The sequence below is a fragment of the Carettochelys insculpta genome, chromosome 2 (genome assembly GCF_033958435.1).
Source record: "Carettochelys insculpta isolate YL-2023 chromosome 2, ASM3395843v1, whole genome shotgun sequence".
NCBI classification, from domain to species: Eukaryota; Metazoa; Chordata; order Testudines; family Carettochelyidae; genus Carettochelys; species Carettochelys insculpta.
The window spans coordinates 80,552,750-80,580,370 of record NC_134138.1 but is presented as its reverse complement, the minus strand read 5'-3'; the positions used below and the strand labels follow the sequence as shown (position 1 = coordinate 80,580,370).

The 27,621-nt window shown below is 48.2% G+C and overlaps 1 protein-coding gene across 2 annotated transcripts in view; it reads left to right on the top strand.

Moving 5' to 3' along the window:
* Positions 1-27,621, top strand: part of SPIDR (scaffold protein involved in DNA repair) — a 353,174-nt gene that overhangs the window by 290,971 nt on the left and 34,582 nt on the right. For both annotated transcript variants that reach the window (XM_074987198.1, XM_074987197.1), the window contains one exon: positions 7,159-7,317. In XM_074987198.1, coding sequence (XP_074843299.1) covers positions 7,159-7,317 — 159 coding nt within the window. The remainder of the gene's footprint in view (positions 1-7,158; positions 7,318-27,621) is intronic.

Genomic DNA, 27,621 nt, shown 5'->3' with positions numbered 1-27,621 from the left:
GGTGGCTTCTGAGTACCCATCTGGCTCTGTCGATCTGTTTCCTCACTTCCTTAGGTGGGTATTGTAGTTTGAGGAAAGCTTGGTAGAGGTCTTGTAGATGTTTGTCTCTGTCTGATGGATCAGAGCAAATACGATTGTACCTTAGTGCCTGGCGGTAAATAATGGATCATGTAGTATGCCCTGACTGGAAGCTGGAGGCATGTACATAAGCACAGCGGTCTGTGGGTTTTCGGTATAGGGTGGTATTTATGTGACCATCGCTTATCTGCACAGTAGTGTCCAGGAAGTGAATCTCTTGTGTGGACTGGTCCAGGCTAAGATTGATGGTGGAATGAAAATTGTTGAAATCTTGGTGGAACTCTTCAGCCGTGTCTACACGTGCACGCTACTTCGAAGTAACGGCACTAACATCAAAATAGCGCCCGTCACGGCTACATGTGTTGGGCGCTATTTCGATGTTAACTTCGACGTTAGGCAGCGAGACATCGAAGCCGCTAACCCCATGAGGGGATAGGAATAGCGCCCTACTTCGACGTTGAACGTCGAAGTAGGGACCGTGTAGTCGTTGCGCGTCCCGCAACATCGAAATTGTGGGGTCCTCCATGGCGGCCATCAGCTGAGGGGTTGAGAGATGCTCTCTCCAGCCCCTGAGCTCAATGGTGGCCGCGTGGAGTGGCCCCTTAAAGGTCCCCTCCCCCTCCCTTTCCTGTGCAGGAAGCTGAGAGAACGTGCAGGCGGCAGCCCAGACACGCGGCCAGCCTGCACGTCTCTGAGCCACCACTGTCTGCCACCCCAGCTGCGATGGCCACCCGGCAGCCCCCCCAGCGCCCCCAGGGAACCCCCCCCAAGGGGAGCCAGGGCAGCCAGGGCTCGCGGGCTGGCAGCCAGGGCGGCAAGTGGCAGCGGGGCCCCTCCTGGACGGAGGCCGAGCTTCGGGACCTGCTGGGGCTCTGGAGTGAGGAGCAGGTGCTCCAGGTAAAGGGGAGCAAGAGGCGGAACGCGGATGCATTCGCTTGGCTGGCCGAGGGCCTGGCCGCCCGGTGTCACCCTGCCCGCACTCCAGACCATGTCTGGAGTAAAGTCAAAGAGCTGCGGCAGGGTTACGCCCGGGCCCAGGATGTGGGCAGCTGATCTGGGGCCGCCCCCATCACTTGCCCCTTTTACAGGGAGCTCAGGGACATCCTGGGCCCCCGGCACACCTCCTTCCCTCCAGCCACTCTTGATACCTCGGCTGAGGAGCCCCAGCAGGCCCCGGAGCCGGAGTCCACCCCGGAGGTAAGCCCCGCACCCCGGGGGCCCCCCCGGAGCCCACCCCCGGGGCACCGGAGCAGGAGCAGGAGGAGGAGGGGGACTCCTCCTCCACCGAAACCGGGCTCCAGATCCTCCTCCTGCCATCCCGGAGCAGCAGCCAGGCGTCCGCCCCCCCGGGTGTCCCCCGACCGTGGGAGTAGACCTACAGGTATGTACCCCCCCAGTGTACACCCCCGCGGCTGAGGGGTGAGGGTAATAGATATGTGGCCAGGGCCCTCCACATGCCCAGATGGCCATGGCCCCAAGGACAGCAGTGGCATGTCCCTCACAGGAGTGCATCAGCCCCTGCCCTCCCCCCCCAGCATGACAGTGCCATGCCCCATCCCCAGGGCTGGGGGGAACGGAACCTCTAGGGTCCCCCGGGAGGAGGGGGTGGGACACCCCGCAGCAGCAGCAGCAGCAGCATGCGATGGAATGGGGGGAGTGCAAATGCGAGTCTCAGGCTAGATATGGGCAACAAGCTGAATAGCTCCCAGTGGCTAAGGATGATCCTGGGGCTACAACTGGCAGGTTACACCTCTGCCCTGAACAAAGAGGAGGGAGGAGCCGAGCTGCCTTTGAATCGGGGGGGGGGGCCACGAAGGTAGAGGCTAGGGGAAGGGAGAGCTAGAAGGCAGCCAGCCTGAGGAGGGGGAAAGCTACACCCCAGAGGGGTACCCCTTGGGGTCTTCTCCCCAGGACGGGTTGGAAGCACTGTCTCTGACTGCTGTACTGTCACTTCTGGGAGAAACTGGGCATCTGTTGCCTAAGAAACCTCTCCTGTCAGACCCTGCTGAGTGAAGTGAGAGTCACTCCTGCTGGGGGACGGGGTGCAGTGCAGGGGGACCCTTGAACCCCATCACAGCAGCATCTCCCGGGGACGGGGATGGGGAACCTGCAGCACAGGAGTGAGGGGACAAGGGCCATGGCTCGGGGCCCACACTAACGCCTGTTTCCGCTCTTCTTCCCCCCCTCCTGTGTTCCGCAGCTGCACCATCGGAAGGACCGGAGAGTGCCGGCAAGGCTTCGGTGGTCCCGGAATCCCCTCTGGGGCCATCGCTCCAGGCCAGCCCCTCGGAGGAGGACCAACCAGCCCCACGGCAGGCAAGACGGTGGACCCAGCACCACCACCCGATGGCGACGGACCCCCAGCTGCTGGCCCTCCACCTCTGGCAGCTGGAGGTTGTGGAGCAGCGCCTGCGGGTGGAGGAACGCCGCCTCCACCTGCAGGAGCGGGCGCTGGCCTGGCGCCAAGAGGCATGGGGGGCCTACATGGAGACCTTCAACCGGCTAGTGGACTACCTGGCCCCCCATGCCGCGCTGGCCGCCGCTGCGCCCGCCCTGAGTGCTCCACCCGCTGCGCCACCCGCTGCTCCGCTCGTCGCCGCGCCGGCCGCCGTCTCCCCGCCACCGAGGGCCGGACCACTGAGGGAGACCTGGGGCCAGCTGAGACTCGCCGGACGTATCTGCCGGTCCTCCCGGCCCCCAGCCAGCCCCAGACAGGGCTGCAGCCGAGGCGGCGCTCCCGGCCGCCCACCCCCAGTGCCGGACTATAGGGGCGTGGGGCCCAGGACGTGGCCCCCACACTTGTACATAGTTTGGACTTATTCATTTGTGCCTCCCGTTTGCCCCGTCCCCCCCCCATGTAAATAGTTCTCCCCTTCCTTGCAATCCCTGTTTTTTTTTTTGTAAATACATGCATACTTTTTAATTTTTCACTTATAATAGTTAGAAGTTCTTACATATAGTTTGGTATTAGTTAAAGAACAGTTAAAAGAAAACCAGTTTGATTTTACAAACAAGTGTGTGCTTTTAGTTATCCAGGAAAAGTGTGTGTGGGGGGGTGTGCTGTTGGGTGCTCCGTGGTGTGGGCGTAGGGGCAGGGAGTGTTGTGGAGAAAGGGTGGAGGGAGCAGTGGGGGGCCTGACAGAGTTCACTCCGCGGCCTCATCGAAGTGGGCCCGCAGGGCCTCCCGGACCCGGGTCCCTTCGGGGTCCACCTGGCGACTGGGGGCAGCGGGTGGCTGCACGTCAGCCCTGCCGGCCTCCACAGCCCAGCCCTGAAAAAAGGCCTCCCCCTTGCTCTCCACCAGATTGTGTAGGGCGCAGCAGGCACCCACAATCTGGGGGATGTTGTTGGGGCCCACATCCAGGCGGGTGAGGAGACATCTCCAGCACCCTTTGAGGCGGCCAAATGAGCGCTCCACCACCTGGTGCGCGTGGTTCAGGCGCTGGTTGAAGCGCTCCTGGCTGGCAGAGAGATGGCCCGTGTACGGGTGCATGAGCCAGGGCTGGAGGGGGTATGCCGCATCTGTGATGACGCAGAGGGGCATGGTGGTGTCCCCCAGAGGGATCTCCCACTGGGGCATGTAGGTCCCCCCCTCCAGCCGGCGGCACAGGCCCAAGTTCCGGAAAACTCGAGCGTCATGGGTGCTGCCAGCCCAGCCCACATAAATGTCCTGGAAATGGCCCCGGCTGTCCACCAAGGCCTGGAGGACCACTGAGTGGTAGCCCTTGCAGTTGATGTAGCGTCCTCCACTGTGTTGCGGGGCGCAGATAGGGATGTGAGTCCCATCCAGAGCCCCGAAGCAATTGGGGAAGCCCAGCGTGGCAAAGGCCGCGATGGTGGCATCTGGGTCCCCCAGCCTCACGAGCCTGTGGAGGAGCATGGCGTTGATGGCGCGCACGACCTGCAGGGGAAGCACATGGGAGAGCACCAATGAGGGGTGAGCAGGGGGTGCGTGGCCCTACCCTGCCAGGGCCCCCCTGCCCTCCCCTCCCCTCCCGTGCCCTGCCCTGCCCTCCCCTCCCAGAGCTGCCTCCCCCTCCCCCCGTGGGTCCTCTTACCTCCATGAGGACTGCCCCGACGGTGGCCTTGCCGATGCCAAACTGCTGTCCCACAGATCGGTAGCTGTCTGGAGTGGCCAGCTTCCAGACAGTGATGCCGACCCATTTCTCCACTGGGAGGGCACGCCGCATGGCAGTGTCCTGGTGCCTGAGTGCGGGGGTGAGCCACTGGCACAGCTCCATAAATGTCTGCCGGCTCATCCTAAAGTTCCTGAGGCAGCGGTCGTTGTCCCACTCCTCAAGCACCAGCCGCTCCCACCAGTCGGTGCTTGTGGGGTAGCTCCACAGGCGGCGGCGTGTGAGGTTGGGGGGGGGGTCGGGGTGCTTCACGGTTGGGGGTTGAGTCCTGCTCCCCTGCAGGCCGCTCCTCCTCCGGTGTGGCAGGGAGGTGCTCAGCTGCCTCCCGCATGGCATGGATCAGGGCGAGCCCTGCTCCTGCAGGGAGGGCTGGGTGGACCTCTGGAGGTGGCTGCTGCTGCTGCTGCTGCTGGGGGTCCACGACTGCGTCGCCCGAGGTCTGCGTGCCTATGGCTCTTCAGACCGCGTGCTGTGCAGGCTGAGGCTACGTCTACACGTGCAGCCAACATCGAAATAGCTTATTTCGATGTTGCGACATCGAAATAGTCTATTTCGATGAATAACGTCTACACGTCCTCCAGGGCCGGCAACGTCGATGTTCAACTTCGACGTTGCTCAGCCCAACATCGAAATAGGCACAGCGAGGGAATGTCTACACGTCAAAGTAGCACACATTGAAATAGGGATGCCAGGCACAGCTGCAGACAGGGTCACAGGGCGGACTCAACAGCCAGCCGCTCCCTTAAAGGGCCTCTCCTAGACACAGTTGCACTAAACAACACAAGATACACAGAGCTGAGAACTGGTTGCAGACCCTGTGCCTGCAGCATAGATCCCCAGCTGCCACAGAAGCAGCCAGAAGCCCTGGGCTAAGGGCTGCTGCCCACGGTGACCATAGAGCCCCGCAGGGGCTGGAGAGAGAGCATCTCTCAACCCCCCAGCTGATGGCCGCCATGGAGGACCCAGCAATTTCGACGTTGCGGGACGCGGATCATCTACACGGTCCCTACTTCGACGTTGAACGTCGAAGTAGGGCGCTATTCCTATCTCCTCATGAGGTTAGCGACTTCGACGTCTCACCACCTAACGTCGAAGTTAACTTCGAAATAGCGCCCGACGCGTGTAGATGCGACGGGAGCTATTTCGAAGTTGGTGCCGCTACTTCGAAGTAGCGTGCACGTGTAGACGCAGCTTGAGTGTGTCTAGGAGGGGCCCTTTAAGGGAGCAGCTAGCTGTTGCCCCAGAAGCGCTAGTCCGCCTTGTGACCCTGTCTGCAGCTGTGCCTGGCATCCGTGTTTCGATGTGTGCTACTTTGGTGTGTAGACGTTCCCTCGCGGCGCCTATTTCGATGTGGTGCTGCGCAACGTCGATGTTGAACATCGATGTTGCCAGCCCTGGAGGACGTGTAGACGTTATTCATCGAAATAGCCTATTTCGATGTCGCCACATCGAAATAGGCTACTTCGATGTAGGGTTCACGTGTAGACGTAGCCTTCAAGAGCCTCCTTCCCATGGGTCCAGATGATGAAGATGTCATCAATGTAGCACAGGTAGAGGAGGGGTGCTTGGGGACGAGAACTGAGAAAGCATTGTTCCAGGTCAGCCATAAAAATGTTGGCATACTGCAGGACCATATGGGTGCCCATAGCAGTGCCACTGATATGAAGGTAGAATTTGTCCTCAAATCTGAAGTAGTTGTGGGTGAGAACAAAGTCAGAAAGCACCGCCACCATTTGTGCCTCGGTCTCATCAGGAATGATGTTCCTAACAGCTTGGAGTCCATCTTCATGTGGGATATTGGTGTAAAGGGCCTCTACAACCATACCATCAGGGGCTCCTTTACTTGCACATCTGCTAATATAATATATGCTACCATGTGCCAGCAATGCCCACTGCAATTTACATTGGCCAGACTGGACAGTCTCTACATAAAAGAATAAATGGACATAAATCAGACATCAGGAATGGTAATGTATAGAATCCTGTGGGGGAACACTTCAATCTACCTGGACACTCAGTAGCAGATTTAAAGGTGGCAGTCCTGAAACAAAGAAATTTCAAAAATCAAATGGAGAGAAAAATCTCTGAGCTGCAATTTATTTGTGAATTTGACTCCATTAATGAAGGATTAAACAGAGACTGGGAGTGGCTCACATCTTACAGAAACAGCTTCTCTGCCCTGGGTGTTAATATATCTCCATTTGACTCTGACAAAAGCTCATATCCCCTTGTCTGATCTGACTTCTTTTTCCCTCTTTTGGTACGTGCTATTGATAACGGGCCATTTCCACCTTGCTAAATAGACCTTGTCAGCTCTGGTCCTCCCTTTTACTGGGACCCCACTCGTTAAATACCCCTCTGAAACCACCCCCCAGCTCATGCATCTGATGAAGCGGGTCTTTCCCCACGAAAGGTTATGCTCCAAAATATGTGTTAGTTTATAAGGTGCCACAGGACTTCCTGTTGTTCTCAAAGCTACAGACTAACACTGCTACCTCTGTGATACTTTTCCTCGACTCTTGCTCCTCTCCTCAAATCCAGTGCTCTATTAAGAGGATCAGGTATTTGTTTATCTGTGTGTATAATCCATGGGTTCTGGAAGATTCATCCACACTTCAGGCAGATCTGTTCTCTTTGTAGATACAGGAACAAAGTATCTGCTGTTTCCCAATTCCCAGTGCAAATCCTTCAATTCCATTTTCACTTGTTCACCATAATTTTTATTATCTTTTGTGTACTGCAAATATATTGAAAAATCTTTAGTGCCATTGATGTTTTAATTTATGTATTTGACATAGAACCCATTATATGCAAAGTGCTTTCAGAGTGGTTCGGGCTGATCCCTTCGCTGAGGAACTCACAATCAATGGGTAGTGTTTATCATGGATTTTTTCATACTTGTGAGCCATTTGCTAATGGAGAACCTTTAAACGTTGTTTTGCAGATTATGCCTCCTTGTTCAGGATGTCTATGGAATGTTCAGTGAAGTGCAGTTGCAGGCCCCTTGTTCGGCAGAAGACATTGAAGAGCATAGCAGGAGATGGGAAGGAAAGTCTTGCACTTTAACTGGAATGAGAATTATGCAGAGAACCACAAGGGGAAGGTAGGACCAGTCCCTTGAAAAAAATATGCTGTGTGCTGTGGCAGAGGTGATGTCATTTTACTGAGTGAGGGATCAAGATACTTTGGAATGCAAGGCAGGCCTTGTTTGATCTGATACGATAATCACCTTTTGCAGAGCACAGGCAAGTAGCAAAACAATAAAGAAAAAATATAATATTTGAACAACTGTATTGGTATAAGAAAGTTAGGTAATATTACGTATTTCTTGGGAAAAGGGATGGAAGGAGAGAAGTAAACTGATCCTGGCAGTGCTTTTTTTTTTTTTTTGTTAAAAAAAAAGGAGCAGGTACTCAGCCAGTTCCCTCCTAATCGCCTGCTGCCCATGCCCCACAGCAAATCCCATGGCTGAGACTGCTGAGGTACTGGTACAAAAGAAGCACTGGGTATTGCTCATTATTGTGTACAGTACAAATGGCTTTCCTCACTTTATTGAGATTCAAAGATAAATCCTAGCAGGTAATTTGATCCATCTTATTCCCATTTCAGGATTGGTCTCTACCATACCTTTCCTACCGTTTTGTCCATTTTTTTAAAGCACTGCAGATTCATCTAATATAAAAAAGGCCTTTTCAGGTTTATGTTACTTTGAAAGGGGTTTAAGCAAAACTGAGGGGGGAGGGGCATGCTACTTTCAGTGCAGAATAAGAACGTCCACCCTGGAAGTTATTCCTGTATAACTATATTGATTGAACAGTACTGGTAAAATTATACCAATATAACTGATAAAAACTTTCTTGTACAGAGAAGCCCTAAGAAAAGACTATAGCAAGAAATCTGGAATGCAAAATTAACCTATGGTACCTGCTTAAATTTGCTAATTGTGTGCAATTTTTTAAATTTTTTTTCAATCTAAGTATGTCTGTAATCAGTCACAGAGAACTTTTAAAAATGAGATTTATTTTTTTGTAGATTAGCTTTCAAAGGGAAGGGATATAAATGTACCCAAAGACATATGCAGTATAACTGTATTAGTTTAAATTCTCACTCCATCCTATATCAATATAACTTTCCCTTGTAAACAAGATCTTTGCATTAGACCTTGGTAAAAATATTTTTGATGAAACTTCTTTATATTGAAGAATGACATTTAGTTGAAACTGAAATGCTTCATGGCACCATCCATTCAGTAGCAGTTTTGTTAGGAAGGTTTCTCAGTTGCAGCATGAGAGACAGAGAGAGAAACTTGTTTCAGAAGAACTTTCAAAAGGTCTAATCGTATGCTGCATCTCAATGAAACCAAATTTTGAGACGCTTAAATGTATCATGACATGGAGTAGCTGTTTTATGCCCAAACTAATATAGTATCCTGCATATGTGCATTTTCCCCTTATATTATCTTTAGCAATTAGTGTAGTATAGGTTGAACCTGTCTAATCCAGAACTCTCTCATCTGGCAACATCCATAATCCAGCATGATTTTAGTTAGCTGGATATCCACTTATCATGGGTGTGGCCAAGTTTCCTGTGGTCTCGTGAAGTTTGTTTACAGCCACTTGGCTCCCAGTGTTCTGCTCTGTTATTTAGCTGTAATTTACCCCTAAATGTTTTCTAAGAGCCCAGTAAGCAGTGGAAATTTTGTAATGTGCTAGACAATATTGACCTCCCATGGTCTGGTAAATCCTCATCCGGCACCAGTCAGGTGTCCAGGGTGCTGGATTAGAGAGGTCCAACCTGTATTTATTTTCAGATCATCTCCTTGGATTTGTTATGTATCTTTAAGAACACACACTTCTTACTCATTCATAGTTCATTGTTTTGATCTTTTTTAGAAATTACATTTTTTCCAAAGGAAAAATGGCTTTGGAACACTGGATACAAATTCAGCCTTATAACTGGCTGGAAGTGAGTCTCAGCACTGCCTAGTAAATAAGAAACAGACATTTTAAAAATGTGAATTGTATTTCAGAGCAACAACAGCTCACTTCTAGCTGCCCTGAGGAGGGTCAGACTGTACAACAGAGCTAGGCAAAATTTTTCTGTCACAGCCAGTTTTCACCGAAAAATGCAAATTTGGGTCAACCAAAACAAGTATGCAAATTTGGATCAATTTCAGTAAAATTATTTCATTTGGGAAGAACAAAAAAGCAACAACTTCAGAATGATGGAACAGTTTATAAAATCATTTCTGAAATTAAATGTCAAATGTTTTGTTTTAGGAAAGTGTTTTGTTTTTGATTGTCCCTTAGTATTGTTCACTTTTGTTAAGTTTAAACCTCAGAGTGAAAACAAAGTGTTTCATTCTTAGTACAGTACCCATGAGATTGCTGTTTGCTCAGGGACCAAGGACACTGTCAGACTTAGAGTGCAAAGTCTGTGGTTCCAAGAGGTCATTGGTACCACTAGCACATCAAAGTACTCTACTACTTCTGATTCAGTACTGAAGAAGCCAGTTCAGGTTCTGTCTGGACTTCTCTCTAGCTGGTTGAGAGTCAGGGTACTATCAACTCCCTTGGCCACTATCGCTTTGGCAGGCCTTGGAGACAGTACCCCCAACAATCACCCTATCACTGGTGTTGTGCTTTCCCCATGACCTAGTTGTGTCCAAGATGCCTGACTCACCACTGCTTAGCACTGACATCTCAGCATTGGGCAAATCTGGAAGTCCTTGGTGCAGAGAATAATGACTTCACCTTTGGGTTCTTCCAGTGCTTACCACTACAGAGTGAAAGCATGAATCTTTCGACAGTCTTACCTGGGTTTCCCAGATATCTGTTCAGGAATCTCCTCTCCATCCCCATAAAACTCCAAACTGTAGAGTACAACCCTGCTAGTAGGGTGCAAGGGAACTTTTGAGGGGTGCATGGTAGGGTCCAGGCTTTGCCCTCCGCTGGGCAGGAAAGAAGCACCAGCCAGCTTAGCTCTTCCCTCAGCTGTAACTTAACTCCTCCTTCTGCTCCACACCCAACTAAGCTCAGCCCTCATTCACTCTGGCCTATGCCAGCTCTGCTTCTAGCCTCAGCTCCTCCTCCATTCCAGGCTCTGCCTTCAGCCTAAGCTCCTCTGCTGAGCCAACTGTGTCGTAATGGAGGACTGTCATGGGAGAAGGGCCGCAACATAAAAAGTTTGGGCACCACTGCTGTCGAGGCTTCTTTCCAGAAGTCTCTGAAGAGACATAAATCACTCATGAGAGACAACTTCATCTGGTATGAACATCCATGCATCCATCTACCCACCTCATATGGAGAACCTATCACCAGCAGTATTTAGAGCCTCAGGCTCCACTCAGCACAGAGATGAGCAACCTTCATCACCAACCTCTCTAGGACATCTGAACCTCGGGAACAAAACTGAGAGGAACAGGCAGCTGGAGCTGATGAAGAGATCTTTCTGCTGGCTAATAGCTTTTCTTTGTCACCTGATGAAGGAGTTATGCCACATCCTCCATCCCTGCCAAATGATTTTAAACAGTTTCAGCAATTAATCATGAAAACTTAGGACCCCTTAGCCTCCTCAAGATGTATCTGCAAAGAGCCACAACAATAAGCTCCTTGACATCTTCCATATAGCCCCATGTGCTGCGTTGCCTTGCCAGTTGACAGGGTGCTGCTGGACCTGCAAATGTTGTCTGTAAAGTCCTGTGCAGATATAAAAAAGGTGTATCTGACTCTGATCTGCAATCTGCAAAAATTGTCTGCAGATATCTGCAGATATCCACTGATTTTCAGGGCTCTACACAGCTCTGATGCAACTGTCAGACCCCAACCATCATGCCAACCCTAACTTCTCCCCAGAGACCTCCTGCCCGCCCTGCCCCTGCCCTGCTGTACCTCTTTTCCCACTTTGGTTACTTCCTTTTTTTCTGGGCCCCTCTCAAAATGCAGTGGTTGTAGTACACATATCCATTGCCTCCTGCTCCTTTAAAGAACAGTCCCACCCTCAAAATGGTGCTTGGCTCACTCCCTTGTGAAAGTTGGCATTTATGTCCTCCCTGGGTACCATAGTCCCCAGAATGTCCAGGACACTGCTGCATGGTTTAGAGAGCCGAGCTATAGCCTGCAGGCTGCGTGACAACCACTTCATTTGGGTACGTGTGTTCTACAGAGCCCTTTGCGGATACAAAATTTGTATCTGCACCCATGCTGTGATCCACAAAAATGGTCTGCAGGTGCAGGATATCCGTTATACTGCGGTCTCAATTTTGTCTATACTCAAGAAAGTAGATAAGAAATATTATGATCTATCCAAGGGGTCCAAATTCTAATTTTCTCATCCTCCTTCGAACTTTATTGTGGTTCATGTAGTTAATGAATGTGGAAGGAAACAACATACTAAACATTTGACCTATGATAAGATCGTAAGCTTTTTTGGTGGCAAATCATATTCATCAGTTACTTTACAATTCACAATCACCATTACCCCATATTAATGGATAAGTAAGATTATGCAAATTATGATGAGCTGAGTGTTTTTATTAAGCATTTACCATGTGAACATAGAATAGAAATTTCAGGCAATTATTCCAGAATACCAGTCACTTCCCAGAAGATCTCTGCAGGCTTCCCTGAACACTGCTGATATTTTCATCCATTTGATCTGTATTGCTGTGGGTATGAGGCAGGCCTCCTGATGACAGCTTTTAGGATTTTCAGAGGAGGTTCAAAATATGGTTGAAGCCCTTCCTTTTGAGGGCGTTAAACTATACTATTACAGCATGGACTAATGGAATATCCCATTACGTGTTAAAGGCCTGCATAGCTACCTTGCATTCTCTTGGTATTGACACACCTGACCACAAGAGAAAGTAAAGTAAGTGTCAGACAATGCAGAAATTCTGTCTGCCCAGTTCTTGAGTTTCCAGAGATCGTAAAGACCTCAAAACAAGGGTTACTTCTCTTCTGTCTACCAATTCTCCTTCTCCATTCAGTTCAGAGATTCCTCTCATGAGAACCTGATTCTACAAGAAGCAGACTCTCTCCTACACTTGGGTGCTCTAAACCAGTTTCCAGGCAATACAGAGGGAAGGGGTTTATTCCAGGTATTTCTTGGTTAATATTGTCTAGCAGCATTACCAACACTTCCACTGCTTACTGGGCTTTTAGAAGGAAGACATTTGGGGTAAAATAGAGCTAAATAACAGCACAGAACACTGAGAGCCACGACAGGTGGCTGTCAATGAACTTTATGGGACCATGGGAAACTTGGCCACAGCCATGATAAATGGTCACCTGGCCAACGAAAATCATGCCAGATTATGGATGTTGGAGGACGAAAGAGTTCTGAATTAGAGAGGTTCAACCTGTACACTACTTTCCATACCTACCTGAATGAAGAACAGACCTGGAGGAGTCTGGGAGGGGTCAATAAATCTCATATTTAAAGGACGTTAGGGTTTAATGGACACCCATCCCCATTAGTCCATTAAATCAAGGGTTTACTATACATGCAACATCTGTTTACAAAATTGAACAAGATTTACCTACTGATGGGACTTTCTAACACATTCCACCAACAACCTCATTGCTGCCGGGTACACTGAATTATATTGTAAATCTAAACATGAGCCTGTTGCTGAGCTCCATTAGAATCCATGTGGCAGCTCTCTTCATTTTTCATTCTCCAAGCCTACGTCTATGGAGGCAGCCTCTGTTGACAGAGAAACCTGGGCAGTTCCTCTGCCAACAGATTGTGTATACACACAAAAGTGGCTCAAAAGAGCAAGCCACTCTGTTGACAGAGAGCAGCTGGACTGCCCGGCCCTCCCTCTGTGCAGAACAGCTGATTGGAAATGCTGCAAAACGCTGTTGACAGAGGCATTGTACCTGATCTGGGAGAGGTGTAACACTGCCAGCTGAACGGCTACATTTTGTTGACAAACTCCTGACAGCATGCTTTAACCGTGTAGATGTTCAGTGAGTTTTGTGGACAAAAGCCTGGTTTTGTCGACAGAGGCTGCCTGTGTAGACGTAGCCCAGAAGAAAATTATTTAAGATTTGCCCACACAGTAAAAATGAGGTACCTTGAGGAGCATGGAAATTTCTTTCTGCCCAAATTCTGCCAGTGTCCTACTCCAGTTTGGAACTTTCATCTGGTTCTTAAGTGCCTTTCAAGATCACCTTTTCAATTAGTGGCCATCTGCTCACTCTTCTATTTATCAGTTAAAACATTTCTAGTAGTCTTACTTTAGTTCAATGAGTTGGGAAAATAGAGGCCCCTGTGGCATACTCCCCTTTTCACAATCTTTTAAAAAGACAAGATCACATTATGACCACATCCCAAGTTTTTACCAGAAATATCTTCCAAGTATTGTAAAACAAAGCAGCAGAAATGTAGCACTTTAAAGACTAACAAAATGATGTATTCGGTGATGAGCTTTCGTGGGACAGACCCACTTCTTCAGATCTGTTACTATTTCAAGTTCTGTGTTAACCAACCCATTCATCTTCTGATTTTCGGTCGTAAGCCTTACCTAGGTGAAGAAGAGGTCTTGTTTACTTTTGATGTTAGGAGAGCCCTGGTCTTTTATCTTGACAGGTTACCCTTCAGATAGACCCCCAAATTATTTGTCTTGGTTTGCAGGCAAAAGGGTCTGTGGTATCTAAACAAAGACTTTTCAAATTGATATCCGATTGCATTAATTCCTGCTATCAACCTTGCCATATACAAGCACCTTAAGACAAACACATTTACTCTAGGTCTATTTCCACCTCTAACAACTTTCTCAAAAATGTTCCCAACATTGAAATAAGTAGAGCTGAGCATGATGCGTAACTCATGACTCTGCCTCCAATGGTGAAATCGGCTAGACTATAGTTGCTTGGTATTGGACTCAGTTCTGAAGCCCCCTCCTGCTTAAAGGGAACTGTTCTCTAGTCACCTGATGTAGGGACACTACTTGAAGACGAAGAAATGGTTACTCACCCTGTTCAGTAACTGTGTTTTTTCGAGATGTTCCCCCCACTGGTGCTCCACTACCCACCTTTCTATTCTACTTTGGAGTTCTTTGCTGTGCTACTTCACAGTAGAGAAGGAAATGAGACCAATTCACCTGTGTAGTGCTATATAACAACAGCAGGGAGCATGGTGCTGGGTAATACATGTATGACTGAACTGACATTGCTATGAGAACTTTCGGATCAAAGGTGCAGGTGGGGCACAATTGCACCTACAATGCAGCACTCATAGGAACACAGGGTGAGTAACCATTCCTTTTACCTTTTCTTTCTCAGAATATAAAAGCATAATCAACAAAAGGACAACATTTAAAGTGGTAAAAAGAAATACTTTAACATGATCTCTCACTAGCCTGGGAACTGGCTTTAAAAGATACAATACAAGCTAAAAGCTTAGCATGATTCAAAAAAGGATCAGGCATTTCTATTGATAATGCAGAACTTCACAGTTGCATTAGTCCTTGGGTTTGGGAAGAAACTTTTCTTATGGCAGTCTGTTTCATAATTATTCGCTCCATTGTTTCGTGCATTTTCCTCTGAAACATCTAGTCCTTTTGTCTCTGTTAGTGGTTGGATGCTGAAGTAGCTGGTCCCATAGTCTGTTATGACAATTTGTATGTTCTAAAGTTGTTCTGAAGCTTACTTCTGAAGCTTACCTGATTGGTGAAGTCCAGGCTCCTCTGGGTTTAATGGGATTTTAATAATTGACTTTGATGTGGACTTTACCCAATGTTTTTAATTAGAGTTGCACAAATAACTAGTTTTGTTGCTCGCTAGCTGTCTTGAGGGAAAGAAATCTTTTTGGGTTGACCAGAAACAAAAAATCAAAATGTTCAGTGAGCCAAAAAGATAGAGAAAATAATTTTGGGTCAAACAAAATGTTTGACCTAAAATAAAGAATTTGGTTTATTTTTGAGCTCTTACACACATTTATTGTTATTTTTAATAACATTAAACAACTTTTTATTGTAAATTAAAAAAATCTAAGTGTCTACACTTGCATTCCTCTTTTGAAAGAGGCATGCAAATGAGAGAAATCGAAAATGCAAATGAAGTGCAGATTTACATATCTGGCATCTTATTTACATATTCTTTCAAAAGAAGAAAAACAGTGTAGATGCATCTCTTTCAAAAGTAAACCCCATCTTCGAAAGAATCCTTCTTCCCATAAAAAAAGGGGAGAAGCATTTTTTCAAAGATGGGGTTTACCTTTGAAAAAGCAGTATCTACACTGCTTTTCTTCTTTCGAAAGAAGACTATGCAAATGAGATGCCAGAGATGTAAATCTGTGCCTCATTTGCATTTTGATTTCCCTCATTTGCATGCCTCTTACAAAAGAGGGATGCAAGTGTAAATGCACCCTAAGTGTTTTATTCTGAAAATGTCAAAACATTTAGAGGTTTTTTGAGTTATTTTATTTTTTTGACTGTAACAATTTGGTAAATGCAACACAAATTCAGAAAATGTTTGTAAACCTGAATCTTTCCCCACGCCCCCCCCACCCAAAAAAAAAGGAAGAAGAAGACAGAACTGTATTTCTAAATCATCATGAGATCCTTTGATGGGAAGTACTATAGAAATACAGTTAAATTATGCCTGACCCTTTGTGATGAGCATCTTATGTTTCACATGAAGTCTTATTACACCAGCCTTAATCTTTATGTAAATTAGCTAACTGTGTTAATGCTGGTCAGTATATCATCTAGCCCTTCTTGAAATCCAGTATGTTTCTCTTTCTTCCATTTTCCTTCAACCCTTAGCTCTGTAATTTACTTTATCTTATACTCTGTTTCACATGCTGTCTTTCTATAAAGACATAGCTGTGCAGGACAACATAACTTACTGTTAACTGCCATAAAAGAAGGGTTCTTGAACTGCTGGATAGTAACAGGAAGCATGAAATAGCCACAGAGCAAGGAAGTAGTAATTTCCTTCCTTTTGGTTTTCCTTTCTCTAGAAGAGCGTCTTCTAAAGTAATCACCCACTTCCCTGGGGAGTTGAGGCCCTTGAAACAATAGTAATTGGTGGTGTTATAAAATTGAGTGTCTCCATTTAAAGCATAACTTAATTTAAAGATTTAAGATACTTTTATTCGTTATTTTTGATAACTCTGTAGATCTTCAAAATTAATATATTTTTGATTTTCATGTGTTCTTTTTCATTTAGTAAACCTTGAATATTGCTTACATTTTAAATGTCCTGTGTAACTGATGAGGCTCTGTCTATTACCTGTCACTATCACCTATGTGTATATCTGAAATATACTAAATGACATTGTACTGTATAAGCATGAAAGAATTTCAATCTCTCATTGATGTCATATGGACTTTGGCTTTTGTTAGAACTATCCACATTATTCCATGAAGTCTATTTAATATCTAATGTCCCATAAATAATGAAATTATATTAACTAAAGTTGACTAAAACAGGGGATAAAGTACAGTTTGACTGACGTACTGAGTTGTTAATTCCACGTTTTAATTCTGCATGTTCCCATAGGTACAGATAGAGCTGAAGACTCAGTGTGTGCTTTGTTTCATATCGTATGTGCTGCAATGACGGCGCATAGCAGGGGAAGCTGAGGAAGCAGAGCTGTCAATTTAATTTACATTTGGCTCATCTGACTTTTGATCAAATTTATGCAGTGTGTGGTTGGGGGTGGTTGTTGACTTGTTTTAGTGTTGAGCAGATTGAAATCTTTCACAGAAGGTAAATAATTGCTCCCCCCAACCTTTAAGATTATTTATGTGTGTTGTAATATTTGCATGATGCAAACAAACAAAACAAAACAAAACAAAATCAAACACCTGCATCTTAAAGATGTCTCTTTCTGTAACATTTTCAGACTAAAGTTTGGGTGGGGATGGGTGCCAGAGAGTTGAAAAAAAATATTTTTTTGTGATTTTTTTTTTTTTAAATATTGAAGAGTGATTTTTGTTGTTGTTGTTTTTTGGACAGACCATTGCTTTCTAAGAACAGTTTGGCTTTTCTGTAGGGTAGGTAGGTGATTGCAGGGCCTGTATGTATATATTGCTGGAAATAAGACTTTACAGTTGTTACAAGAGTCTCAGTTAAGCAATAATTAGTCTACTCAGCAACTAGATGCAGAAACTCTGCAGGCGCCATGGATCGGAGGGGGTGCTGATTGCAGTTCCTGCAAGGAATTGTATAATTGATGCACTTTCCAGCAGTCACAACATTGTGTTCTGTGTGCATTCCTCCAAGTATTACTGATGTTGCCAAATCCAGGTACCCTCAAACATGTTCCATGTGTCCTCCACTGAACATGTTTGAGGTAGTGATGGCAGTGTTTTTTTTTCCCTGAAAAATTGACAGAACCATTTGCTAATGTTAGACAAAAGAAAAACGGTGTGTATTTTTCTGTGTTCTCTCGTGTTGATGAGTATGCCAGAAGATCAAAGGTTCAGTTTGAGTAAATATCCAATTGTCTTTGGCCTGTAGACAGGGCTGGAAACTCAGGAGATCAGGTTTTCTGATCAGATGTGAAGTTGTCTAACTGGAAATGGAAGAAGAATATTGTCTTCATATGTGATTTTCTCCTCCAGTTCCAGCTGTGATCAGGGCATGTACTTCTATTGTATCTTTCATTTGGGGATCCTGAAATATTCTAAAGGTGTGACTTCAATGCCAATGTGATGTAGGTCTGTATTATGCTCATTGCAGTGGTGTTTATTGAGAAATAAAGAGATTTAAGTAATTTGCTCAAGTCCATGTGGCAAGCCTATAAGCAGAGTGTGGGATGAAACCCAGTATTCTTGCTTCCTGTCTCCTTCTGCAACAATTGTGCTGCACTACCTAGTGTCTTGCCTTTTACTGGCATGTCTTTGTCTTTATCGTTTCTCTATTTTTCCTGAAATTGTGGTATAATGGTTTCTAAGTAAAATGTTTATAAATTGTGTTTCGCTGCAGAAAAATGAATATCTCTCTGATTTAGAAACACAGAAGGAGTACATCAGGTAGAGGGGTCTGCAACCTGCAGCTCCAGAGCTGCTTGCGGCTTTTTAAGGACATCTTTGTGACTCCTGACACTATAATTGCAAAGTAAAGAAAACCCCTCCTGATTATTTTTAATAAATGGTGAACGTCCTGCAGTAAACTTGTATCACATTACAAATCATTGTGTGTGCACTGTTCTTAAAATAGTGATTGCAAAAAGTATTGTTTGGCATTATTTATTAAGGACCTTCTCGTATTCACATGCATTGCAGCTCTTGAATTATGGAGTTTTTACTGTTTTTTTTAAAAAAAGGACATTCTTTTTATTTTAGTTACCAATCCCTGAGTTTGACTTTCTACTGGTGTGTGCGGTAGGTTCCATCATGCTAAAAAGTTGTCAGCAGCTAAACACGTCTGCATTAGGGCTTATAATGTTGCTGATGTTTGCAATGGTGGGAAATTTATCAAACATGTCTCTAGTGTCTACAAGGTCAAAGCCTCAGCTCACCCTTCTGTTAGACAGATGTGAATAATATCTACCTTCTTTATCAAAACTCAAAGATTACACCACACATAAACATTAAAAGACAAAAGGTAGGAAACAGAAGGTGGTTTGTGTTTTCTGATTATGCTGCTGAAATGTGAAACAGAGTAGGCAGATGGTTAGGCGTGCATATGAAAGCAACCTCAGAGTGGGCAGCACATTTTTTCTCCAAGAGTGCGGGGGTGGCATATACTTGTGTCTATTATTGTTCATGTCAATATCTATCTTCTAGTAATTGTTCCATTCAGTGGCTTAAGATGATTTATGAAATACGTCAGTGTTTTTTTCTGCACAGGAGGTGGTGAGTTTTGTTGTTGTTGTTGTTGTTGTTTCCACTCAGTCAACCACGTATTCATCTTTTTTAACAATATGGATTATTAAAACCTCAGCCAGCACTGAGGGTTCAGCCAGGACAGTTTGAAGTAATGGATCTGCAGAAAAAGAGACAGCTTGTTCAGATTTTCAAAGTGAAGTTGTAAATAATAATTTTCGAGTTTAGTGGACATTAAAAACAAACTTGAACAGTTCCTTGTGTGAGCACAGCTGGAAATATTCAGATGATGAGAAAAGGAGAGCAGTTGACATGAGAGGAGACCAGTGTCATAAGACTGCTATCCTCTGCTTTCTTATATGTTAGGGTTAGGAGCCTTTCAAATTCTTCATCTATTTTGTTCAATTTCGTGGTCATAGGATTATCGATATTGTAAACATCATGATTTTCATCTGTTTAAATCTGAAATGTTGTGTGTTGTAATTGTAGGGGTCCTGACACAAAAAATGAGTTGAGGAGGGGTTTTCAAGGTATCGTGGTTGTGATACTGTTACCCTTCTGTGTTGCTGCTGATGGTTGTTCTGCCTGCAGAGCAGGGCAGCTGGAGAACAGTAGCTGCTGGCCAGGAATCTAGCTCTGACGGCAAAGCTGCAGCAGCACAGAGGTAAGAACATCATGGTGGGGTGTTGCCACCCTTATTTCTGCTCTGCTACCTGCAGAGCTGAGCCTTCAGCAGCTGCCACTCTAGCTGCCCAGCTCCAAAGGCAGCAGTGCAGAAGTAAGGATGGCATGGGGTGGTATTGCCCCTTTCTACTGTGTTGCTGCTGGCAGGGTACTGCCCTCAAACAGGGACACCTGGCCGCTAGCCTCCACTCTGCAGCTATCGTCCCTGCTCTCTGGCCACCCAGTTCTGAAGGCAGTACAGAACCAGTCCCACTAAAATAACATTATGACCAATGTTCATTCTAATCTTCTCCATCCATGTGGGGTTTTTTTTCCATCTATGTGTAGATTAAACTTTTTATGTGCACCAAGTCACATGTCAATGTGCACCACCAGTAGAAACAAAAAAAATAGCTGTGGCATTTGGGCGGCATTTGAATCTCTCCTGAGCAGCCACAAGAGCACACAGCTTACACGGAACAATGATTATCACCTATCCTACAGCTCCCTTTTGGGATGGAAACCCTGGGTCTCCCCCATGAAATCTGTGTAGTATAACGTAAAAGCACACGAAAAGTTAGATTTCGTGGTGCAAGACCAGATTTCTTGTTGCTGTGAATGTGGTAGAGCCCAAATTATGGTTATTGATAGACAACATATTTCTACATTCATGGTGGAATAGAAAGAATGTTTCCACACGGGTATTTTAGTATGTTATGGATTGTTTCTTTTGGTGGTGTTAAGGTTATATTGGAGTTTTGTTTTTAATTTACAAAAGGGACTAGCTTAGAGTATTAGATTAAATTTCTTCTTTTTTAGGCAGTGCTCCTATTCTAGGAAAAAACGGTGGTGGAACGCAAGCCCCAAACCACCCCGTGCCCCAATCCCCCCCCACTGGCCACTTAACTCGCCCATACGGGGCCCAAGCTGCCTTCCTGGGTGGCTTAACCACCCGCACAGCAGGGCCTGAACCGCCCCCCGGCAGTTTAGCTACACTCTGGCAGGACCCAAGCCACCCCCGGACTTCACACTCCCCCCCAGCGACAGCCCCCCCACTCTAAATGAATGCCCTCCCCCTGCTCCCAGAGCCAGGCACCTTCAGCCTCACCTCCAGTTCTAAATCAGTGCCCTCCCCCAGAAATAGGCACCCCCAGTCTGCCTACCTGAATGCCCTCCCCCTTCCCCAGAGCCAGGTACCCCCAAGCCCTCCCACATGAATGCTGGCAAGGTACTGACCTGGTGCTTCAGGGGTTTCTCTAACTAAAGGCACCCTGGGCTGCTGGAGCTGCTCAAGTGTCACGCCAGGCCTCCAGAACCACACGGGGCCTCTGGGACCACATCAGGTCTCCAGAACTGCGCCGGAGCAGCAGGAGCCACACGGCTCCTGGGCAGAGCCCCAGAACCCATGCCAGGACTGGAGGAGCCACGCAGCTCCCAGCTGGAGCCATGCATGCACAGAGTGCAAGGTAGGGGCACTCCAGGTGTGTGGCTGTAATGAGCTGTATTTCACCACCCCCCGCTGCCCTATTTGCCCCTACATGTGGCAAACAGGGAGTGTAGTCCAGCCACCTTCCAAAATGGCAGTGTTGCCAGGAAAAAAGGTGCGAGAGCACTGTTCTGTGGTGGTCTGGCAGAAAAAAAAAGCCCTGCTTTTAGGTAAGAAGAACATTATTCAACGTAAGATATGCACTTTTTTCTTTGTGCTCGTTGCTTCTTTTCATTTTGTCGATGTTTTCTTAGTCATGAAAATATTCAAAAACATCATGAAATGGTTCAAAATTTGGTTATTATTCCCCTCTCCACTACCATACATAGAAGCAGCAAAATTACAGGAAGTTCTCCTGGCTAACTATTCAGTGAGAGATTCCTTACTCATTGTGGGTCAACCCTAAAACCTCGCTGCATCACAGAGCCAGCTGGGAGTTGCACTCTGGCTTGGTTCCAAAGAGTGTGCTACAGAGAGAAGGTAAAATACAGCCTTCTTCAGGGGGCATGCATACATACAGCCTGTGCACCACTCAATACTGAAAATTGGGCTTGAGTGGGACATGAGGGTTGCATAGGCCTTGTATCAGCTTGTTTTGCTGGGTTAATTTCACGCATTCTGAAGAGGGACCATTTTCCAGAAATGAGGCTATACTCCTTGTGTGATTTCCAGCCTTTCCCCCAACTACCTAGGAAGCAAAGTCTGTGACTGTTTGGAGTGTAAATATGCAAATACAATTCCTCTTGAACTCCACTGGGTAGGGAAGAAGGCCCTTTGGAAGGGGCATTGACTCTCATTCCCCCAACACTCACAAATAACAGCTCCCAAACAGAATTTTCAGTTGGGAAAGACAGAGGCACCATCATTACTAACTTCGCAGATCCCTCTGGTGTTACAATCATCATCATCATCATCAACAACCATGGGCTCAGAGCCTGTTGGTGTCTGATGCCTCCCTCACTGTTTCCTTCCATCTTTCCCTGTCCAGTGTGGAGTGGCTAAGCTTCTGTAGACTAGTTCTGCACCAATCTGCTATATCATCTTCCTTTTCTCAGTGGGATCTGTCTCTTCTATGCAAACTACATTACGCCTAATACCAGGGTCTTGATTTTTCATTCATTGTTCATTCTGCAGGTATAACCAAAAACATGTAACTTCCATTCTTCATCGAGCATCCCCGTGGGTGCTCCACAATACGTGTTGGGCTCGCCCGGTGCCGCAGATCGGAAACTTTCCAGCAGTTTCTCCTGGATCGCGCATGCGCCGGCGTGTGCCGCTCCCTTGCGTGTCCCCGGCCACGCGCGCGATCTGGTCCCCGCCAGTTCCTTCTCAACTGCCATCGGCTGCAGACGGAATCCGCTCAGGCTACGGCCAGAGTCAGATTAGCAAGAGTTTTTTTCGTGTAAATTGTTGTTCTTCTTCGAGTGTCCCCGTGGGTGCTCCACATTAGGTGTCGGGCTCGCCCGGCGCCGCAGATTAGATCTTCCAAGCAGTTTCTGCCGGACCGCACATGCGCCGGTGCGCGCCGCTCCCTTGCGCGCTCCTGGCCACGTGCGCGATCCGGTCCCCTCCAGTTCCTTTTAACCGCCGTCGGCTGCAGACGGAATCCGACTAGGCTACGGCCAAGTTAGCGTATTCAATGGTTTTAGCTGTTTTCTTTAAAGTTTTCAAGTTCTTAGTCTATTGCTAAGTTAGCCAGTTGTTGTTTTCAAAAAAAAAAAAACCAAAAAAAAAACCCAAGAAACAACAAGCGGGACGGAATTCAGTCCAGTCCTAGTAACAAGCGGAGCACCGGACGCCAGGAGCCTAGGGCCATTAGCCCTCCTGCCGCGGCAGGCTATCCGAGAGGGGGAAAACAGCACAGAGAAGGTGCTAAGTACCCCATTAACAACTAAAAGACTCACCAACAATGTCCTCTTCAGGATTCAAGAAATGTGAGTCTTGCCGAGAGGCAATGCCAGCGTCTGATGGGCACAGTCACTGTATAAGGTGCCTTGGGGAGTCCCATGTCACGCAGAAATGCTCTTTCTGTGCAAAATTAACAGCCAGAGCAAGGAAGGACAGGGAGATGCGGCTTAAAATGCTGCTCTTCGACAAGGCCCTCCAGCCAGACGTGCCGGAGCGGCCGCAGCAGGAGGGACCCTCCGGGGCCCATAAAAGGAAGGCGGCCTCCCTCACCCCATCAGCGCAAAAACGGAGGAAAGTCTCCCCAACCCGATCCCTGCCAGCAGCAACAGCGAGCGGGATGAGAGGAGCGCACAGCCCCCAGCCGCAGCAACAGCTGATCGGCGGCAGCACGGAGAGCCACGTGGAGGCGGCTCAGCCTCCAATGATCAAACAGCCGCCCCACACCGCTGGCAGGGCGGTGGCTAAACAAGCGCCGGTACTGGCAGCCTGCAGGCACCGGAGGACACCGCCCGCGCGGCACCGCCCAAGAGCGTGCCGAGCGCAGCGCGGACGGGACCGAGATCCCCTGCACATCAGGAGGCATAGCCACCCCCTAAAGGGAGGGGGAAGGCTGCATAGAAAACAAGGCACTGCAGCCCCTCTCCAGACAGGGATGCAGAGTTGCTTTCTCTCAGCACTCCGCTCATGCTGCGGACTCCAACTAGAAGGCAGGGGTCCCCCCTAGCCTACCCGGAGCCCCTGTCTCCATTTTTACAACCAGCCTCGCCCTGGCTGGGACCACCCTCACCCTTCTTGGGGTTTGAGCCACTGGAGTACTATCACAAATCACTCTCTCCAGTGTCCCAGGTCTCTCGACGATCTCGCTCCCCCAGATGCAGGGGGTACGCACCAAGGGAGTGGTCCAGGTCACCTTCCCAAGAACAGTGCCCATGCCGCCATGGTCGTCCCTATCACGTGGGGCATAGACACCACCGGCATTCTACCAGGGAAAGATCCTCACAGATGGTCCCGTATCCCCGAGGGCAATTGCGAACGGGGACAGAGACTCGAGTATCTCAGGGGGAACTGGTTATGGAACCCCGAGATTTTCCCTTGCAAGCTTCCAGCGAGAGGATGTACCACCACCAACAGGAACTGGAAGGGTCCAGAGAGGTGTATCCTTGTGGTTTCTCGCTCTTCTCCCCGGACGAGGCTACGGCCCCGGGGGATGTCCATCCTTCGAACGATCTCAAACAGTTTCAAGAGCTGTTTAAAAGGGTGGCCTTCACGCAAGGCATCCAGACAGCAGAGGTGCAAGAGAAACACCATAAGCTCCTCCTCCACACTACTGTTCCGAATGGCAAATTATGCAGCTCATCTAGCGAACCACAATTTTGACAACTACACTAGGTTAACCTCCCTCATGGACTCGCTTCCAGAGGACAAGAAACCGGTGCTCAAGGCCGTCGTGCAAGAAGGCTACGCGGCCTCGAGGACGGGAGTTCAGATCGCCCTGGATGTTGCGGACACAGCAGCACACTCCACAGCTACGGCAGTGGTGATGCGAAGGGAGTCCTGGCTCCAGACTTCGGGTATACCGAGGGATCTGCAGGCAAAGATCGTCGATCTTCCCTTCGACACGCAGAAGCTGTTTGCTGAATCAACTGACTCGGTCCTTCATTCCAGTAAAAATTCAAGAGCCACATTTAGGACCCTGGGGATTTACACCCCTCCATAAAGAAGGAAAAAGTACTACCCTCAACAAAGACGGTACCAGTACCAGCCACAGCATCCCCTGTACCACAGGGGTTACAAGCAAGGGCGACATCAACAGCACCAGCAGTAGAGAACTCCCAGGCGATGTTCCCAACAGAGCCGTGCGTCCTTGGGGCAGGGCCAAAGGCCACAAGTTTGACACACAGATCCAGGGCTGCGCCATCACTACCATCACACAGGGTCATCCGAATCTGTTATTCCACCATCGCCTCCGACCATTCTACGACCAGTGGCAAAGGATCACCACAGACAAATGGGTGCTGGAGATCATAGCCACGGGGTATGCCATCCCCTTCCAGTCGCTCCCACCGCCCCGACTTCCACCCAGGCCCCACCTCCAGGAGGCCTCCCACGTAGAGAGGCTCAAGCAGGAGGTAGACCATCTCATGCTCATGGGGGCAGTGGAAAGAGTGCTGGAGCAACTGCAAGGGAAAGGGTTCTACTCGAGGTACTTCCTCACGGAGAAAAAGACAGGAGGCTGGAGGCCCATCTTAGATCTTCGAGGCCTCAACTGGTACCTGCGCAATCAACGCTTTCGGATGATCACAATCGCCTCCATCCTTACGCCACTGGACGATGGAGATTGGTTTGCAGCCCTCGACTTAGAAGACGCGTATTTTCACATAACTATCCATCCGGCTCACCGACGATTCCTCCGGTTCATGGTAGGCAAAGAACATTTTCAATACAACATCCTACCGTTTGGCCTCTCCTCGGCCCCCAGAGTCTTCACCAAGACCTTGGCAGTGGTGTCAGCCTACCTGCACAGACAGGGGGTATTTATATTCCCGTATCTGGACGACTGCCTACTCAAAGGGGCCTCGAAGGAGGAGGTACTACGCATGATACGCATCACAGCAGGCACGTTCTCTTCGCTCGGCCTGGTTATCAATCTGGCAAAATCAAAGATAGACCCCACACAGGACAGAGAGTTCATAGGGGCACACATAACTTCTATTACAGCGAGAGTGTATCTACCAGAGACACGCTTTCGGGCCATCGGCTCCCTCGTGCAAGTCATCACCTTCAGCCCTACGGTGCCGGTTCTGACGTGCTTACAGCTGCTGGGCCACATGGCAGCAGCAACGTTCGTAGTACAGAACGCCAGGTTACACATGCGCAGTATGCAGCACTGGCTGGCGAGCGTATACAAACCGGCAGCACACACCATTCACAGGGTGGTGTCGCCCACAACAGAGGTGCGCAAATCCCTGCAATGGTGGGTAAACCCCAAGAACATGCTAACAGGGGTACCCTTCCACCAACCACAAATATCGGTTTTTCTTACTACAGATGCCTCCCACATAGGGTGGGGAGCACACATGGGCGAAGAGGTGACGCAAGGATTGTGGTCCTCCACGGAGCAGTCACTGCACATAAATATACTGGAGCTCAGAGCAGTGTTCTACGCCTGCAGACACTTTCGAGACCATATACAAGGCAAAGTAGTCGGGATCAGTACAGACAATACCTCCACCATGTTTTATATAAATCGGCAAGGAGGAGCTCGGTCCCGTGCCTTATGTGCGGAAGCAGTCCGGTTGTGGAACTGGTGCATCGCCAACAATATAACCTTGAAAGCCTCGTACTTACCAGGTGCTCACAATGTGAAGGCAAACCAGCTGAGCAGGCGTTTCGCACTCACGCACGAGTGGCAGATCCGTCCCAATCTGCTACGACTGATTTTTCACGCATGGGGCTTTCCCCAGATAGACCTGTTTGCCACTCAGCACAACAAGAAGTGCTCACGATTCTGCTCCAGGGCAGGACTGGGACGGGAGTCCCTGGAGGACGCATTCATGATCTCCTGAAGGGTCCCCCTGCTTTACGCTTTTCCTCCCACAGTGCTGATCCACAAAGTCTTGCAGAAAGCCAGGAGGGAAGGAGCCCGAATGATCCTGATAGTCCCAACGTGGGATCGACAGCAATGGGTCCCTCTACTCCTGCGCATGTCGGACCGTCCACCGATGCCCCTTCCGGTGGCGCCGGATCTGCTCACGCAAGCCCGGGGGTCCATAGTGCATCCGCACCCCCAAGGCCTGCAACTACAAGCATGGTTAATCCATGGCTCAGCTCCCTAGAGAGCACATGTACGGATGAAGTGCAACAAGTCCTAGAAAGTAGCAGGAGGACTTCCACCAGGAAGTCCTAGAAAGTAGCAGGAGGACTTCCACCAGGAAGACCTACAAGCAGAAATGGACTTGCTTCACGGCATGGTGTTCTACCAAACAGCTAGCCCCCCTTTCGGTGCCTATACCTGTAATATTAGAGTATTTACTGGACCTCAAGAGAGGAGGACTCTTACTATCCTTGTGAAAGGTCCACCTTGCCGCCATTTCGGCGTTCAGACACGAAGAGGAAGGGCACACGGTGTTCGCCCATCCCATGGTTACCAGGTTCCTCAAAGGGTTGGTAAACCTATACCCCCCTCGGAAACCGCTTCCACCTTCTTGGAACTTGGACCTGGTGCTTAATGCGCTAAAGGGACCACCGTTTGAGCCTTTAGCCACGGTTTCCCTCCGCCTCCTTACGATAAAGACGACTTTCCTTCTCGCAATCACGTCAGCTCGCAGGGTGAGCGAGCTTGCGGCAGTCATGGCAACACTACCCTGCACTGCTTTTTCCAAGGAGGCAGTGACTCTATGGCTGCACCCAGCCTTTGTTCCAAAAGTTTCTTCAGAGTTCCATGTTAACGAACCCATAGTTTTACCTTCGTTTTACCCGAAGCCTCACAGCTCCAGCAAGGAGGCACGCCTACATCTCCTGGACGTGAGGAGGGCGTTGGCCTTCTACATAGACAGAACGAAGTC